The 12,305-nt window shown below is 44.5% G+C and overlaps 1 protein-coding gene across 2 annotated transcripts in view; it reads left to right on the top strand.

Annotated features, from left to right (window-relative positions):
• Positions 1 to 12,305, top strand: part of stac (SH3 and cysteine rich domain) — a 179,469-nt gene that overhangs the window by 66,750 nt on the left and 100,414 nt on the right. For both annotated transcript variants that reach the window (XM_063042358.1, XM_063042350.1), the window contains exon 3: positions 5,275 to 5,375. In XM_063042358.1, coding sequence (XP_062898428.1) covers positions 5,275 to 5,375 — 101 coding nt within the window. The remainder of the gene's footprint in view (positions 1 to 5,274; positions 5,376 to 12,305) is intronic.

Raw genomic sequence — 12,305 nt, 5'->3', positions numbered from 1 at the left:
TGTATGGTTGAATGACAATTAAATTTGAATTGAATATATATTTCTTATCGTAATTTGCAGATTTGAAAAATTATTATCCATTGCACTCTACTGCTGCCGCAAAATAACGAAATTCACAACTTATGCCAATGATATTAGACCTGGTTGTTGTCTCTGATTTAAAAGGGACCTGACGGGAAGTTTTTTCACACCGAGGGTGGTGAATATGTAGAATAAGTGGCCAGAGGAAATGGTTGAGACAGGCGCAATCAATATATTTTAAGAAGTAACACACACAAAATGCTAAAGGAACTCAGCAGGCCAGGCGGCATCTGTGGAAATGAATAAACAGTCGATATTTCGGGCCAAGACCCTTATTCAGGACTTTTAAGAAGTATTTTGACAGGTTTAGAATTTGTAGAATTTATTTAAATCTTGACCCGGCTGGTGGTGTAGTGGCATCAGCGTCAGACTTCGGGACGAAAGGTCCCGAGTTCGAATCCAGCCGGCTCCCTTGCATGCTTTCCATCCGTGCTGGGTTACGAGCTGGTGATCTCTTTGGAAACTCACCCGGCAGAAGGTAATGGCAAACCACTGCTGTAACTTGCCTCGTACACGGTTCCCCACTACGTCAGAGGGGGAAAACGTCCACTAACGGGAAAAACTCTGGATGCGACATACCTTTCCTTTCCTATTTAAATCTTACATCCATCCCACAATGTGAAAATCTTTGCGTTATGACTCTGTCACAACGTACAGACGTGAATTTATAAGTCTAATGGCTTGTAGAAAGAAGCTGTTCCATAGCCTATTGGTTCTGGCTTTAATGCTGCGGTACTGTTTGCCAGACGGAAGCATTTGAAACAGTTTATGGTTGGGATGACGGGTGACCCTGATGATCTTCCAGGCTTTCTTTATGCACCTGCTGCTATAAATGTCCTCAGTGGAGGGAAGTTCACATCCACAGATGCGCTGGGCTGTCCGTACCACTCTCTGCAGTGCCCAGCGATCAAGGTTGGTGCAGCTCCTGTTCCAGGCGGTGATGCAGCCAGTCAGGATGCTCCCAATGGTGCCCCTTGAACCTTGAGGGTTTGGGGGCTCATGTCGACCTTCTTCAGCGGCCTGAGGTGGAAGGGACGCTGTTGTGCTTTTTTTGCCACACTGCCAGTGAGTACAGTCCAGGTGAGATCTTCAGTGATGTGTATACCGAGGAACTTGAAACGACTCCCCCTCTCAACAGCAGACCCATTGAAGTTGATCGGGGCGAGCCTGTCTCCATTCCTCCTGTGATCCACCATCAGCTCTTGTGTTTATGTAGGTTTACGTAGGGAAATGGGTGATTGCAGGGAATTGGAACAGTAGAGTCGGACTGACTGATTAGATTGAAGGGCCTGTGTCTGTGCTGTATTCCCCTTTGACTCTATGAACATAAAATGCAAGATGAAAATTTAAATCAATGAAAACATACAGCTGAATATTTTGCAATGAAATGAATGAGCTCATATTTTTGGACGCATATTCCATTTGTAATGATCTCGACTGTATGTGACTCACTTTACATTCTTCTGCCTAATAGTAATCCACATAGTTTGATTTGTCATTTGTACTGTTATTTATAAATGGTGAATCATCCTTTAGGACCTCTCCATATTTGTGAAGTTACAACTTGAGACACCTAACACCATTCAGCATAATCCTAGTCTGACATCACAGAAACAGGCTCTTTATTTCACTGTGCAAGCGTCTTAGGCAGGTGTATATATATAGCTAGGGTGCCTAAGGCCTTTGCCCTGTACTGTAGCAGTTTAATGTATTGCACTGTACTACTGCCAGAAAAACAAAAAATCATGACATAGGTGAGTGATGATAAACCTGATTCTGATGTGGGTCTCTATTGTGGACTGAGAGTGGGAAGGGGGCAGAGAGAGGGGAATCATGGTTGGGAAAAGGGGAAGAGAGAGCAAATTGAGTGGGAAGCACCAGAGAGACATTGAATAAACTAGTTGTTTGGAATCAAGTAACCTTGGCTAGAGTCTCTGGGCTGGGTGTGTCTGCAACTTCTCCACCCCTGCCCCTGGCACTCCTCTTCCATCTGTCCCACACCCCTCCTGCGACGCTCCATCCTCGCCGTTCCCAAAGTAGATTGCTCCTGCCAGATTGACAAACTCGCTCTCCCATCCACGTTGACAAATACGGTACTGTGCAGAAGTCTTAGGCAACCTAGCTGTATATATGTGCTTAAGACTTTTGCACTGCGCTCTGTTAACTGTCAAGTTCCTACCTAGATTAAACACAACAGAATCTGCAGGGGCTGGAAATCTTGAGAGCAATGCACACAAAATGGGGGAGGAACGCTGCAAGTCAGGTAACATCTATCGAGGGGAATAGACTGTGGTTGTCTCAGATTGAGCCTTTTCATCAGGACTGTCTATACTAATCTCACTTATGAGCAACCATTATTCTATTCTGCAGCCTGTTACGTCACGGCTGTTTAGGGCAGCAATGATGGTCCCCCATCTCTGATGGCATTCAGGGCTTCCTCCGTTGTGCCAGTAGCTTGGTTTTCACTACTGTCAGTCATGCAAGTCCCGGGTGTAGAGGGATTCTTCATTGCTGTTTCTGTAACAGTTTTGATTCAGTCTTGAGCTGAAACCCCGGACATGGAGAACCAGTGGACCAATCTTAGTCTGGGCTCTACCCTTGAAGCACGCAATCCTCCATACCCTATGACAAGGTTGTGGTCCTCTTGGAGCATAGCCATTATAATATAGCTGAAAAAGTATCATAACACTTGATCAGTTTTGAATCTCCAGTGAATATAGATGATTTACAGAACCCACAAGATTGTATTGCCCTCCATGAGAATGCTTGTTAGACTTAGATTCACTTGCTTATCACAGGTACATCAAAACATACAGTGAAAAGCATCGTTTATGTTGGATGCCAAGGATGCCATGGGGGCAGCCAGCAAGTACCACTACATATTCCGGCACTGAAGTAACGTGCCCACACTGTTATGTTGCTTGTGAATCGTGATGTGATGCAGGAACAAATGGGTTCATGGTTATGAGACACAGTTATAATGAGCAGGAGATGTGCTTTCATACAGACAGGTCAGGCTAGGTCAGACAAGTCAGACAATGTCATATTTATATGGGGCTGCTGAAAATGATGAAGGAAAGAACAATTTGTTAATGATTATTAAGGGAACAAGAATCTGTAGATTCTGATACCAGATTGGGGGAAGATAAGAGTTTTGGGGAAGTGAAACCTTGTATGTGCAAGATCATGAGGCTATGGAATGTGTTTTTATTATTGAAACAGGTGTTGGAACATAGAAAATAGCACAGTGCAGGCTGTTCGGCCCTTGATGTTGTGCCAACGTGTTAACCTACTCTAAGATTGGTCTAGCCCTTCACTATTACATAGCCCTCTACTTTTCTGTCATCCGTCTGCCTATCTAAGAGTTTCGTAAATGTCCCTAACGTACCTGCCTCTACCACCATCCTTGGCAGCAAGTTCCAGGCACCAACCACTTGGTGTTTAAAAAAAAACTATCTCTGACATCTCCTCTATACCTTTCTCCAATTACCTCTTTTTTAAGATAATGAAAACACGTAGTCCCCTTTTATTGTCATTTAGTAATGCATGCATTAAGAAATGATACGTTATTTCCTCCGGTGTGATATCACAAATACACAGGACAAACCAAGACTGAAAAAACTGACAAAACCACATAATTATAACATATAGTTACAAACAGTGTAAAATACCATAACTTGATGAAGAAGTCCATGAGCACAGTAAAGTTCAAAGTTTCTCAAATGTCCCACATCTCACGCAGACGGGAGAAGAAAGAAAAACTCTCCCTGCCATGCCGACCACAATCCAACTCTGAGTCATCCGAAAACTTTGAGCTCTGATCAGCTCCCCGACACCGAGTACTGAGCGCCATCTCTGTCCGAGCGATTCGACCTCCTTCTCGGTCCCAAAAGCAGGCAAGGCCGGGGATTTTGAGGCCTACCCTCCGAAAGATTCCCAACCACACAGTAATGACAGCAGCGGACGGGCGTTTCAGAAATTTCTCCAGATGTTCCTCTGTGCTTTCACGTCCATCTCCATCAAATCAGAATTGTCCACGGCCCCTATTTAACAGATACGATATCATGTTTCACTGGAGGGCTGCGCACACACAGGCGCGCTGCCATCTTCTCCTCCCGAAGAATATATATATCCACAAGATATATCCATTTAAATATATAGATCCATAAGACCAAAAGAGATGGGAGCAGAATTAGCCCATCAGATCTGCTCTTCCACTCATGACTGTTGTCTCTCTCAATCCCATTCTCCTGTCTCCTTCTGCAACCTTTAATGCCCTTTTGAATTAAGAACCTGTCAACCTCCACTTTTATATTCCCAGTGGCTTGGCCTGAACTGCCACCTGCAGCAAAGGATTTCAGTGGTTCACCACCTTCTGGAAATTCCTCCTCATCTGTGTTCTAAAGGGTCTTCCTTGTAGCTGTGCTCTCTGGTCCTAGACTCTTCACTCCATATTGGGACATCCACTCCAGATCCACTCGATCTCATCATCATCATCATCATCATCGTCATGTTCCATGTCATAATGACATAAGACCATAAGACAGAGGAGTGGAATTAGGCCATTTGGCCCATTGAGTCTGCTCTGTCATTCGTTCATGGCTGATCCTTCTTTTTCATGGGCGATCATGGTCAAAGATCATTGTTCTTGGCAAATTTTTCTACATTGCTTTCTTCTGGACAGTGTCAACACTGTCCAGAGATTGTCTGCCTTCCACCAGTGGTTGCATAATCAGGACTTGTGATATGCACCAGCTGCTCCTATGACCATCCACCACCTCCTCTCATGGCTTCAGGTGCTACACCTTGCCCAAGGGTGACCTGCAGGCTAGCGGTGGGAAGGAGCGCCTTACACCTCCTTTGGTAGAAACATGTCTCCACTCAATTTAGGCCTTTCAAGGCCAATGACAAGACAAGTTTGGTCTTTTCCTGAATTGTGCACTCATTTTAATTCGAGTAGAGGTTAAAAGTCAGTATTAATAGAACTGAAGAGATTATAAATCAAAATGTTTACTTATAGTGAAAAGTACACTTTATCTGTCTTCAGGAAATGTTAGTTGTTATATATTATCATTGGGTTGAAGAGTTGAACATGAGGTTAATATCATTAATTAAATGTGCTCATCTTGTCTGGCTCATTGTGCTAACTTGAACTGAGACTGATACTGACTGTTGATGCACGTCTATGCACAGGCACCAATGCTAAACTGGGTCTGCGCTGCAAGGCTTGTAAGATGAGCATCCACCACAAGTGCATCGATGGCGTGGAACAGCAGCGGTGCATGGGCAAACTGGTAAGCAGCACTGCGTGTCTATCATACGGTTACCAAGTTCAAGTCCGCGTTTGCTGTCATTTCATGTATACCGCTAAGTGAAACAACTTTCCTCCGGAACAAGGTGCACAACACCGTACCTACAGCTCGCACACAACACGTAAAGTAATATTGCCACAAGGGTGCATTTACGACACATGCTAAATGGTAAACTGTGTAATGCTACTGGTGCTTCATATATGAGGAGACCCAGTTGGTGGCAGGGAGTTCAGAGGTCTCTCAGCCTGAGGAAGAAGCTGTTTCCCATCCGAACATTTCTTATCCTGATGCCACTGTATCTCCTGCCTGATGGTGGGGGTGGGGGGGTCAAAAAGATTTGTTGGATGAATAGGATCATTGACTTAGGTCACGTGGACAATACAAACACCGATGTCGGGATGCTGTTCGTTGATTATAGCTCAGTGTTTAACACCATCATTCCCACAGTCCTGATCAATAAGCTGCAGAACCTGGGCCTCTGTATTTCCCCCTGCAGTTGGATCCTTGACTTCTTAACTGGAAGACCAGGATCTGTGCAGATTGGTAGTAATAGGTTGGAGGAGCAACACCTCATATACCGTCTGGGTAGTCTCCAGCCCCTTGGCATGAACATTGAAATCTTCAACTTCCGGTAATTCCCTCTCCCTCCCTTCCTCTATCCCAGTTTCACTCTGCCCCCTCCCCCAGCTATCTATCACCTCCCTCATGGTTCCGCCTCCTTCTACTACCCATTGTGTTTTCCCCTATTCTTTCTTCACCTTTCCTGCCTATCACCTCCCTGCCTCCCTTCCCCCACACCTTTATCTTTCCCCTTACTGGTTTTTCACCTGGAACCTACCAGCCTTCTCCTTCCCACCCTCCCCCCACCTTCTTTATAGGGCCCCTACCCCCTCCCACTACAGTCCTGACGAAGGGTCTCAGCCCGAAACGTTGACTGATTGTTTCCACGGATGCTGCCCGACCTGCTGAGTTCCTCCAGCGTGTTGTGAGTGTTGGTAATAATATCTCCTCCTCGTTGACAATGAACACTGGCGCACCTTAGGGGTGTGTGCTTAGCCCACTGCTCTACTCTCTCTATACCCATGACTGTGTGGCTAGGTATAGCTCAAACACCATCTATAAATTTGCTGACGATACAACCATTGTTGTTAGATAGAGGTAAGAGGGCACACAGGAGCGAAATACACCAGCCAGTTGAGTGGTGTCACAGCAACACCTTACACTCAATGTCAGTAAGACCAAAGAGCTAATTGTGGGTTTTAGAAAGGGGAGGACGAGGGAACACAAACCAATCTTCACAGAGGGACTAGAAGTGCAGGGAGTGAGCAGTTTCAAGTTCTGGGTGTCAAGATCTTTGAGGATCTAACCTGGTCCCAACATGTCGATGCATTTAGAAAGAAGGCAAGACGGCAGGTATATTACATCAGGAGTTTGAGGAGATTTGGTTTGTCACCTAAAAAACTTCAAAAACTTCAAAAAATCTCAAAAATTCCTACAGGTGTATCATGGAGAAAATTCTGACGGGCTGAATCACTGTCTGTATGGGGTAGGGGGCTACTGCACAGGATTGAAAGAAGCTACAGAAAGTTGTACGATTAGTCAGCTCCGTCTTGGGTACTAGCCTCTTTAGTAGCCAAGACATCTTCATGGAGCGGTGCCTCAGAAAGGCAGCGTCCATTTTTAAGGACCTCCATCATGCCCTCCAAGACATGCCCTCTTCTCATTGTTAGTGTCAGGAAGGAGGTACAGAAGCCTGAAGGCACACTCTCAGCGATTCAGGAACAGCTTCTTCCCCTCTGCCGTCCAATTCCTAAATGGACATTGAACCCATGAACACTATCTCACTTTTTTATTATTTCTGTTTTTCTTTAATTTAACAATTTAATATACACATATATTCTCACTTTAATTCAAATTTACATTTTTTTCTATATTATCATGTATTGCTTTGTACTGCTGCTGCTAAGTTAGCAAATTTCATGACATATGCTGGTGATATTAAACCTGATTCTGATTCTCAGGGTCCTGTGTATGCAGTACTCCTGATAAATATCTCTGATAGGTGGAAGAGAGACCTCAGTGATTCTCTCAGCAGTCCTTGTAATCCTTTGTAGGAATTTGTGGTCAGATGCTTTGCAATTTCTGTGCCAAATGGCGAGGTGGTGGGTCAGGGCACTCTCGCTGGTGTTCCTGTAAACATTGGCTAGAACGGGGGGAGAGTGGGAAGCCTCACTCACCTCACTCGCCTAATCTCCTCAGGAAGTGGAAACACTGCTGTGCTTCCTTGACCAAAGATGTGGTGTTGAGGGACCAGGTGAGATCATCTATTGTGTGCATGCCCAGAAACCTAGTGCTCCTAACTCTCTCCATGGAGGAGCTGTGTGTTTATGTGCAGTGGTCAGCCTGCACCTTCCTAAACTCCAGAATTGGCTCCATGCCACACCCAGAGATTAATCCTTGCAAAGTTGATTGTACTTTGCAGATTTTAAAATTTCAGAAGATGTTTCAATAATGAATTATCTTTAAAATAACATATTCTTGTTGAGCATAATGGTAAATATTTAAAAATAATGTGCCAGTAAGGTTCTTTGCTCTGGTAGGAAAAGAAAGTTATGTTGCTGTATTATGGTGGCATGGTATATCGTGGTTAGCGTAGCACTAATACTGTGCCAGCGATCCAGTTTCAGTACCCCCCCCTCCTGATCCCCGCTATTGTTGAGGAGTTTGTGTTTCTCCCTATCACCATGTGTGTTCCTCTGGGTGCCCCAGTTTCCAAAGCATTCCAAAGACGGATTTAAAGATGAAAGATTAGCTTTGTTTGTCACACGCACACACCAGAACATGGAAATACACGTGAAATGTGTCATTTGTATCAGTGACCAACAAAGTTTGAGGATGTGCCAGGGGCAGCCTGCAAGTTCAAGTTCCAAGTTTGTTACCATCTGACTTTAGATATGTACAACCAATGTTCCTCCTGACCATGGTGCACTCACAAAACATATGTCATACACAGCATATAAACCAAAATAATACCACAAATAAATATGTGATTGAAAATGCATGTGAAGTACACAACACAGGTGAACAGGAAACAGCTTGATGTTCTTTGGTGGTGGCAGGGTATTCATTAGTCTCACAGCCTGAGGGACTCAGTCTGGCAGAACTAGTCCTGGTGATTCTGTACCTTCTTCCTGACGGTAGTGGGTCAGGAGATTGTGGGATGGGTGGTAGGGATCCTCAACAACGCTCTGGGCCCTTCGTCTGATGTCTTGCAGTCTGTCGCCTTGCAGCTTCTGTACGACACGATTATGCAGCCAGACGGGACACTTTCGATGGTGCTCCTGTAGAAAGTTGTTGGAATGGGGGTGGGGAACTTACACATCCCAATCTCCTGAAAAAGTGTAACCACTGCTGTGTCCTTTTGACTAATGTGGAGATGTTGTGGGTCCAGGTTATATCACCTGTTATGTTCACACCAAAGAAGTTTGTGCTCTTCATGGCATTGATGTGCAGTACAGAGTAGTCATCTTGCACCTTACTGAATTCCACAATCATCCTTTTTGTTTTGCCCATGTTGAGACTCAGGTTGTTGTTCTCGCACCTTTTGACAAGCCTCTCTGCCTCCTCTCTGTACGCCGACTCACCGTTGTTGCTGATGAGACCAACAACTGTGGTATCATCAGCGAACTTGATGATGCGGTTTGAGCTGGATCTGGCATGTCGGTCGTGAGTCAGCCAGTGTGAACAGTCGTGGGCTGAGCACACAGTGCTGGCGGCACCTGCCCTCAGCGTGATGGAGCTTGAGATGTTGCGGCCAACCTGGGCTGACTGGAGTCTTTCCATTAAGAGGTCCAAGATCCAGTAACAAAGGGAGGGTGTTAAGTCCCGACAAGGACAGTTTACCCACCAGCCTCTGAGGAATAATCGTATTAAACCATGTTTCTAGTGCTAACATAGCATGCCCACAATGTACTAACCCTAACTCTAACCCATACATCCTTGGAATGTGGGAGGAAACCCATGTGATTACGGGAAGAATGTTCAAATTCCTTACAGACAGAGCGGGAATCGAACCCCAATCAGTGATCACGCAAATGCTACATTACTGTGCTGCCTGTTAACAAGTTAGTAGGTTAATTGGCACATGGGTGTAATTGGGCAGCATGAGCACGTTAGGCTGGAAGGGATGTATCTCTAAATAAAAATAAATAAACTCTAAATAAAAATAAATAAATAGAAAGTGATTATTGTGGCAATAGTTTAAAAGAATCAGAAGAAGGTGTTGATGTGGTGGGATTTCTCAGGTTGCTGTTGGATGGATTTAAAGAATTATGCAAATATCTTCTGATTGCATTGAATGAAACTGGTGCATTTTAAGGATATACAGTAGTAGAGCACCCAGAATCACAATCAGGCTTATTATCACTGATACATGTTGTGATATTATTTATTTTGCAGCAGCAGTACAGTACAGAATCAGAATCAGGTTTAATATCACCGGCATATGTTGTGAAATTTGTTAACTTTGGGGCAGCAGCACAATGCAGTACGTGATAAATATAGAAAAACCTGAATTACAGTAAATATATACGTATGTATGTGTGTGCGTGCGTATATATACACATACACACCACACACAGACACACACACAGAGATATATATAACTATTTAACTATTGAATATATATATATATATATATATATTCAATAGTTAAATTAAAATAAGCAGTGTAAAAACAGAAATTAAAAAAAAGAGTGAGGTAGTTTTGAGGGGTTCAATGTCCATTTAGAAATCGGAAGGTAGAGGGGAAGAAGCTGTTCCTGAGTCGCTGAGTGTGTGCCTTCAAGTTCATGTCCCTCCTTCCTGACAGTAACCATGAGAAAAGGGCATGTCCTGGGTAGTGGGGGTCATTAATGTTGAATGCCTGAGGTACTGCGTCTCGAAGATGTCTTGGATATTTTATATATATACATACATGCAGGTACAGCAGGCAGTGAAGAAGGCTAATGGCATGTTGGCCTTCATAACAAGGGGAGCTGAGCTGAGTATAGAAGCAAAGAGGTCCTTCTGCAGCTGTACAGGGCCCTGGTGAGACCACACCTGGAGTACTGTGTGCAGTTTTGGTTTCCAAATTTGAGGAAGGACATTCTTGCTATTGAGGGAGTGCAGCAGAGGTTCACGAGGTTAATTCCCGGGATGGCGGGACTGTCATATGTTGAAAGATTGGAGCGACTGGGGTTGTATACACTGGAATTTAGAAGGATGAGAGGGGATCTGATTGAAACATATAAGATTATTAAGGGATTGGACATGCTAGAGGCAGGAAACATGTTCCTTGAAGCTGTTGACCTATTGGTGAGAATCGGTGCATGTTCTCACAACTTCCCTTTCCTGAAGTTTACAATCAATTCCTTGGTCTTACTGACGTTGAGTGCAAGGTTCTTGTTGTGACGCCATTCCACCAGCTGGGCCGTCTCACTCCTGTCTGCCTTCTTGTCGCCAGCCAGCCCAAGGAGGCCCTTCAGCCCATCACACCCATGCTGACTCATGTAGCTGTCTACATTAATCCCTTTTGCCTGTATTCGTTCCAGAACCTGCTATGCCTTGATGTTTTAAATGCCTTCCCCAGTTGTTCCATAAATTTCACCAGAGTTTGTCTCCACTGCCTCCTCAGGAAGTGCCTTCCAGATTTCCTGTATGGGAAAAATATTGTCTTCAGATCCCCTTTGACCTCCTACGTCTCTCCTGTACCCAACCCTCTAGTCAAAGACACTCTACCTTTGGAAAAAAAAATCTCATTGTGTATCCTCATGACATGATATACCTCCATCATGCAATAGGACATAGACCAGTACATTACAGTACAGTACAGTACCATACAGTTTGGGTCCTTTGGTCCATGATGTTGTGCCAACCTTGTAACCTACTCTGAGTTCAATCTAACTCTTCCCTCCCACATAGCCCTCCTTTTGTCTATCATCCATGTGCCTGGCTAAGAGTTTTTTAAATGCCCATAATATATGGATGTAATGACCTTTTAACCTGCCGTAAGATCATCCCTCAGCCTTCTTCACTCCCGGAAAAACAAAAACTGAACTCTCCTTAGAACTGAAATGCTCCAAATTCAAGCACTATCCCGGCGAACCTGTCCGACATGACCATGTCCTTCCGACAGTGTGATGCTCAGAAATGCACGTACTACCTCAGGTGTGGCCACATCAATGCTTTACAAAGCTGCAACATGGCGTCTCAGTTCCCGTTTGCTCTGCCATGTCTAATGAAGACAAGTGACCCTTGTACCCTTTTCACTACCTTTGCTGCCTTTATTCAGGGATTTTTGAATCATGGAACACTGCAACAAAGAAACAGGCCCTTCGGCCCATCTAGTCTGTGCCAAACTGTTTTTCTACCTACTCCCTTTAACCTGCACCGGGACTATAGCCCTCCATACTCCTCCCATCCATGTACTTGTCCAAACTTCTCTTAAATGCTACAAGTGAACCTGCACCCACCACTTCAGCTTATGGGATCCGGTGGTCCCTCTGATCATCAGCCATACCATTTACTATGTGTCCCCTTCCTGACCTGCTGAGTTCCTCAAGCACCCTGTGTTTTCCTTCATTAGCTCCGTATGCACAGTTCTGCTAGTAAGAATAAGTTCACAAATGTGAGTCTCAGCTGATCTAGGAGCCTGTTAGTTGCAGGCCATGGCCTCAGTTTAGCGTGGAGACGAGTAAATTTCACAGAGCAATGAGCTGAACGCTGGCCCAACCCTCATTTCTGGCCCACCACCTTGATCTTTTCAATCTGTCCTGTAGCTTAAATCGGCTAGTATTCAAAAATAAACATTTTATTTTATGTTCTTCTTAGGATAGGGGTACGGCCATCAAAGTTAGGAGACTAAGCCATAGA

The sequence above is a fragment of the Mobula hypostoma genome, chromosome 1 (genome assembly GCF_963921235.1).
Source record: "Mobula hypostoma chromosome 1, sMobHyp1.1, whole genome shotgun sequence".
In the NCBI taxonomy this organism is placed as follows: domain Eukaryota; kingdom Metazoa; phylum Chordata; class Chondrichthyes; order Myliobatiformes; family Myliobatidae; genus Mobula; species Mobula hypostoma.
This window is presented reverse-complemented; position numbering and strand designations above follow the sequence as displayed.